Genomic DNA, 6703 nt, shown 5'->3' with positions numbered 1-6703 from the left:
ATGCTGAAAATTCAGATTTGATCACAGAAATAAATTACATTTTAACATAGATTCATATAGAAAACAGTCATTTTAAATTCTAATAACATTTTACAATATTATTGTATTTTTGATCAAATAAATGCAGCCTTTGCGAGCATAAGAGACATATTTCAATTAATGAATTAATTTTTTTACCTTGGCTGATGACAGCCTTTCTGTTCTTCCCATCCAGGTCAGCTCTTTCAATGACGTGGTGTTTGGCGTCCACCCAGTACATACGGTGACTGGCGTAGTCAATGGTAAGTCCATTTGGCCAGAAGAGGTGCGTATCCGCAATTATTTTGCGATTAGAGCCGTCCATGTTGGCATATTCAATGCAAGGCATATTTCCCCAGTCGGTCCAGTAAATCTTCCTAAAGACAGAGCATAAACAATTAGAAATCTTGTTTTATAATATTAAGCAACCATAACAATTAATGTTCTATTTGATAACAACATAACATTGGATACACATCTTTGACAGGAATTATTGTCCTCAGGATTTTACCAGTCTTCATTTAAGTTAATAAAATAAGTGCTTTTGAAGAACAACGCCATGCATTTGATCCATCAGTAAATTGGATAGGGCTTATTTCCCAGGCTTATTATTTCTCACATACAGCAAGATCTGCATGCATCTGTGTGTAAGAATCAGCGGACACACAGCCGGTCGAAAACAAGGGCTAAATCTTGTTGTAGAGGGAATTCAAGCCAGATTTCATAAACCCCTTTGTTCTCTATGACAAAGAGCCATGATGAGCGTCGGCTGCAACTCAAGCCTTGTGACAATCCCTGGATGAAATTTTTGCCCAGCCTTTGTGATTAGAAGCAAATTGAGTTATGATGTTTTGCCAGTAGTCACCAGAATGGTTTCATGCTCTGCTTACCATTGCTTATTACAGAACAACAACAACAACAACAACGACTGGTCACAAGAGGGGATTTTCCCAATGCAAAAGAACAAAGAGGTTCCAGTCACAATTTTCATTTCTTAAAATATTGTACAGAATTTTGTATGCACATAAAATAAAAGGGTTCAAAAATGAGGAAAGAGTCTGATGTCGGTTTTGAAAAAGAGGTACACTTTAGAGTACTTTTAAAAAGTACTTATGGAAATCATATACTTTACAAAATATACTGAATGTAATGCTTTTGGCCGCTTACAATAACTGCATGCTAACTGCAATTAAATTAAAATGTATTATGGTTTTATATTAAATGCAGTTAGCGGAATTTAAGAGTGATTTCTGGACCCACTTAAGTAGGACTTAAGTGCATCAAGATATGTGATTTCATAATTACTTCTATTTTTCTTTGAAATATGGTTAAAAGTACTGCTGAATGTACTGACAAGCATTTATGATAAAATGTCATGTGTTTAAATATATGTTTAGAACTAGACATTAGTAATTACGAGTTGCACTTTAGTACATTTAAAAAATATTTTTATGTAATACTAAATGACACTACAGCTGAAATGATAATCAAGTGCTTTACATGTACTTTAGGATGCCATTTAAAATCAAAATAAGTCAAACTTTTCATGTGACGTTATTACAAAGGTCACTTTTTAAAAGTGTACTTGTGTGTGTTAAGAAAGTGTCTTTCAGTCACTTAAGTGGTCTTTTATTCATATGAAATTATCTTCAAGCACAGTTTATAAAAATATACAGTAACACTTTATTTTAAGGTGTTCTTGTTACACGTTACATGTACTTACTATTATAATATCAATAAATTATGCATAATTACATGCAAGTAACACTAAGCCAAATCCTAATCATATAGTAAATACATGTAGTTAATTAATAACAGTGCTTAAATGTATAATTACACTGTAACAAAGACATCTTAAAATAAAATGTAACCACATATACTTTTAATATTTAAAGTGCACTACAAATGCACATTCAATACAATAAATCACACTATTTTTCTCAAGGGGTACTACGAAAATACTGTAACTCATAGAATGCAAGACTTCCTACCCAGTCCAAAATCAGTATGGAGTATTTATTGTGCAATTATTGTGCTGAATACCCATCTGAAAAACAGCATTATTTGCAAATTACAGTATAATTTAAGTAAAACAACTGCCAGAATATTTACCCTTCCATGGGGTGCAGAGCGATGGCACGGGGTTTCTCCATCCTCTGCCATAAAAGCACTTTACGCTGTGTGCCGTCCAGATTGGCCACTTCAATACGAGACGTCCCCGAGTCAGTCCAGTAGAGCTTATTATGAATCCAGTCTATGGCCAGACCACCTAAGAATAATAATATGGGGAAAAAACTATTATTGCTGCTTTAAAACAAACTATTATTGCTACTACATGTTATGTATTATTTATTCCTTGTTTCCTTGCCAAAGCATGAAATTAACATTTGACATACTTTATCTATCATTTAGTGAAAAGTCACTCCGTAAAATATATGTGTTAGACATATACATACACACACACATATACGTATATATATATATAATTTTTTTAATTAATTTTCTTTTTACACAGTGCATTAGGGCTGTCAAATGGGATGACAAAAACATGATTTTCATTATTTAATTTGACATTTTTGTTGTTGTTGAGTTTTTGTGTTGGGAAATTGCATTCCATTTTCTTTATCTAAGCTACAAAAGCATTAAAAATAAACCAAGAACTGTTCCTGGATGACTTTATTACGGTTTTATACGTCTGTAAATCAAAAACCTAAACTGTCAAACTCAATGATTAAAGGCATAGCTCACTCAATTCTGTCATCATTTGCTCACGCTCAGGTTATTCGAATCCAGTATAAATTTCTTTCTTCTGCTTAAAACAAATGACGACAGTATTTTTTTTTCTCCATACTATGGAAGTCAATGTCTACCAACAGCTATGGAAGTCAATGGGAACTAGCAACTGTTTGACCAAAACATTCTTCAAAATAATTCAGCAGAAGAAAGAAATTCATATAGGTTTTGAACAACCTGAGGGTGAGCAAATGCTGACAGAATGTTCATTTTTGAGTGAACTATGCCTTTAACTAAGCAGCATAAACAACAAAACTGTTATTCAAACTTTGAACAAATTCTACTTAAAGCGAGCAACATAATGATCCTGGAACGCTTCCATTATCCATCACTGAAATTGTCACTAACGACTTTAGACTGTTTCACGCAGCTGCAGTTTAGTACGAGTCTGCACTCCTGTTATAATCAATGCAGCTGTCTACACGCTCTTATTTACACAGTGTCTATGCCTTGTTGACTATAAGTGTCTTTCCATTTTTGTTGCATCTTGCTTTTTTTATTCAGCTAATTGGGGAAAACAAGCACGAGTCATAAATCAGTGAATATGAGGAACATACAGTGAAAACGACTGCGTACCTGGGCTCTCAAGTCCCGTGGACACGACCTCCTCCACATTACTACCGTTCAGACTGGCTCTCATGATACGGTCCAGTGTCACATCTGACCAGAACACCAGCTCGTTGCTATGATGAAAGTCCAATGCAATGGCATTTTCCAGATTATTCAGTAATAATGTGTATTCTGAGCGGTGCGGCAGAACCTGACGGATATCAATCCGATTCGCAAACAACAAAACTGGTTCTGGACCTGCGAACAGAAAACAGTTTGTATTAAATTAGTCATCCTGGTTCCAAAATCACCAACGTTTTGCTGCTTTCACAGTAGATATTCAGCCTCACCCAAAGCTTTGCAGCTGCGTTTGTCGGGTCGAAGCTCGTAACCTTGCACACACCAGCAGTGAAATCCTCCTTCTATATTGGTACAGCCTTGACTACAATAACCTTCATCTGCACACTCATCAACATCTGCGTTCAGACCACAAACGCAGGTAAGTTTTAGAGAGATTAAATACATCACAAAAACATTTATTACAGTTTAACCTTTAACAATTTAGAACTTGCAACAACAGCTAATAACACTATGGTGAACAATGTAGAAAAGCCAGAGACATCCCTGGATTTCTACACTTAAAAAATCGAATGGATAAGTTTTCATAAAAGCAACCACTTAAGTGACCACTTAAGCTCCTAAAATTAAACTGTCACACATCTTACACTCATATTTTTTTGGTGCTTGTGCATAAATATACAGTACCGTGCAAAAGTTTTACAAGTTAAATTCTTCAAAAAGTGAAGTCAGTTATTTATACCCTTGTGAAAAATAAGTGAACTTAATTGTATTGAGTGCACTTGTAGTGTACTTCAAAACTTAGAGTATTTTTTTTTTAAAAACACTGCCGATAATATATTTACAAAATAAAAGGCATTACATGACTATGTTTCTTTACACACTTAAGTACACTTTTAAAAAGTGTGCTTTGTAATAATGTCACATTAAATGTTTACATTAAAGTACATGCTTTAAATATATTTAGTTGTGCACTTATTTTGATGTGTTGACTAACGCACATGTAAAGTACTTGATTATAATTTAAACTGCAGTGTTTCGTTTGAGATTACATTTAAGGTTAATATATTTTAAATGTACTAAAACTGCAATTTGATCATTACAAATGTGTAATTACAAATATATTTAGATACATGAAGTTACATGAAAGTAAATTTTAGTTTACCATAAATGCTTGTCAGTATATTCAGCACTACTTCAACCATATTTTTAAGACAATAGAAGTAATTGTAAGGATGAACTTAAGTCCTACTTAAGTGGGGCAAAAAAGCATTTGAACTATAATATATTTTCAGATTTTAACTGACAATAACATGCAATTAAATGTTTGATCATAAAATAAAAAATAAAGATAACACACACTATTTTAGATTATGTACCTATCTTCCCATAAGAAAATGAATAATAACACTGGCAATCCTGTTCAAAAAGTTTACGTCCCTTTGGTTCTTAATTTTCTTTTCTGCTGATCTTCTCATTTATTAACTGTCCTTTGTTTAACCCCCCGTGTCTATGGCCTCACCTCTGCATGTCTTCCCGTCCTGTGTTAATGTGTAGCCGGTGTGACAAGTGCACTGCACCAGACCTCGAGACATCTGGCATTTCTGTGAGCAGCCTCCGTTGTTAACATTACAGTTTTCTTCACTTGATTTGGAGCCTATAAACACACACAGGCAATGTTAACAAAGAAAAGAGGAGGGAATCAGATCATCACAGAGGAGCTACCACTACTGATCTTTTGTAATATTTCACAGGTACTGCATGTAATAGTGCATTTTGTAGACTTACGACAGTCCTGGTGTGGATGCTCATCAGTCCCATCCTCACAGTCCTTGACGTCATTACAAACCTTACGCTGGCCAATACAGCGGCCATTTCCACACAGGAACTGATCCGACGCACATGGAGGAGTTTCTACGAAGGGGAAAGCCAAAAAAAAAAAACAGAATAATATCATAAAAAGGCAAATAAAATGTAAATAACTTTTCAGAAACCATAACTATGCACAGCAGGTGTGAAGGTTTAATCCTTAAAAACGTCAATTTTAACCTATTTTAACAAAATGTGCAATCTTTAGTTGTCCCAAAGCACAGCATTTAGGCGCATTCATTACTAGATCTTATAAATAATCTGAATAATTCAAAAAGTCCATTTAATGTGATCTATACTAAGTGCATTTTGGGCAGATCACTGTCTCAGCAGTGGATGCTCTGCAGTGAATGGGTGCCGTCAGAATGAGAGTCCAAACAGCTGATAAAAACATCACAATAATCCACAAGTAATCCACACCACTCCAGTCCATCAGTTAACGTCTTGTGAAGCAAAATTAAACAAATCCATCAAGACGTTTTAACTTCAAACCATTGCTTAAAAAGTGAAAACGTCCATCTCCTATTGTCTTTCATATCAAAATCCACCCACATATTTCTTTAGAACAGTTTTGGACTGTTTTTGCTTGTAATCGGTGCTTGATCTGTGAACGTTTCTTTCCTTATTCGGACCAGACGACTTTTTCACTGGAGGAAGCGTTATTATTATGATTATGGATTATTAAGTGCATGACGGCTTGCAGGTTTAAACATCTTAATGATGGATTTGTTTCTTAACTGATGGACTGGAGTGGTGTGGATTACTTGTGGATCATTGTGATGTTTTTATCAGCTGTTTGGACTCTCGTTCTGACGGCACCCATTCACTGCAGAGCATCCACTGCTGAGACACTGATGCAATGCTGCATTTCTCCAACCCTGATGAAGAAACAAACTCATCTACATCTTGGATGGCCTGAGAGCATCCAAGGACATTTTCAACAAGTTTTCATTTTTGGGTTAACCATTCCTTTAAGAGTTAAAAAGTGTAAATTGGCTTTTATGTTGTTCCTTACCAGTCTTTTCACAGCCTTCTTCATCACTGTTATCAGAGCAGTCATCCTCCCCATCACAGCGCCATGACAACCGCACACATCGACCAGACGAACAGCGAAACTGATCAGCCATGCACATCGACGTACCTGACGGTGAGAAAGAGGCATGTGACAGATGTGAAATCCACTCACACATACAAATACTACAACAAAACAGCTACTCACTGCAGTTCTTTTCATCTGATTGGTCGTCACAGTCGTATTCTCCGTCACACCTCCAGCCTGCATTGATACACATGCCACTGCTGCACATGAACTCTGCAGAACGGCAGGGCTGGTGGGAGGCTGCGTTCACACACACACACACACACACACACACACACACACACACACACACGAAAC

At 35.7% G+C, this 6703-nt stretch overlaps 1 protein-coding gene across 1 annotated transcript in view; it reads right to left on the bottom strand.

The window, feature by feature from the left end:
* The window catches only part of lrp4 (low density lipoprotein receptor-related protein 4), a 64208-nt gene that overhangs the window by 53820 nt on the left and 3685 nt on the right, over positions 1-6703 (bottom strand). Inside the window, exons 3-10 of the mRNA XM_016293203.1 lie at positions 6527-6646; positions 6323-6448; positions 5227-5352; positions 4961-5095; positions 3711-3836; positions 3388-3618; positions 2131-2287; positions 178-395 (exon numbers count right to left, since the gene is read on the bottom strand). Coding sequence (XP_016148689.1) covers positions 178-395; positions 2131-2287; positions 3388-3618; positions 3711-3836; positions 4961-5095; positions 5227-5352; positions 6323-6448; positions 6527-6646 — 1239 coding nt within the window. The remainder of the gene's footprint in view (positions 1-177; positions 396-2130; positions 2288-3387; positions 3619-3710; positions 3837-4960; positions 5096-5226; positions 5353-6322; positions 6449-6526; positions 6647-6703) is intronic.

Source organism: Sinocyclocheilus grahami, unplaced genomic scaffold (assembly GCF_001515645.1).
Source record: "Sinocyclocheilus grahami isolate Dianchi unplaced genomic scaffold, SAMN03320097.WGS_v1.1 scaffold300.1, whole genome shotgun sequence".
Classification (NCBI taxonomy): domain Eukaryota; kingdom Metazoa; phylum Chordata; class Actinopteri; order Cypriniformes; family Cyprinidae; genus Sinocyclocheilus; species Sinocyclocheilus grahami.
The sequence above is the reverse complement of the archived record's forward strand: the minus strand, read 5'-3'. Positions and strand labels throughout refer to the sequence as shown.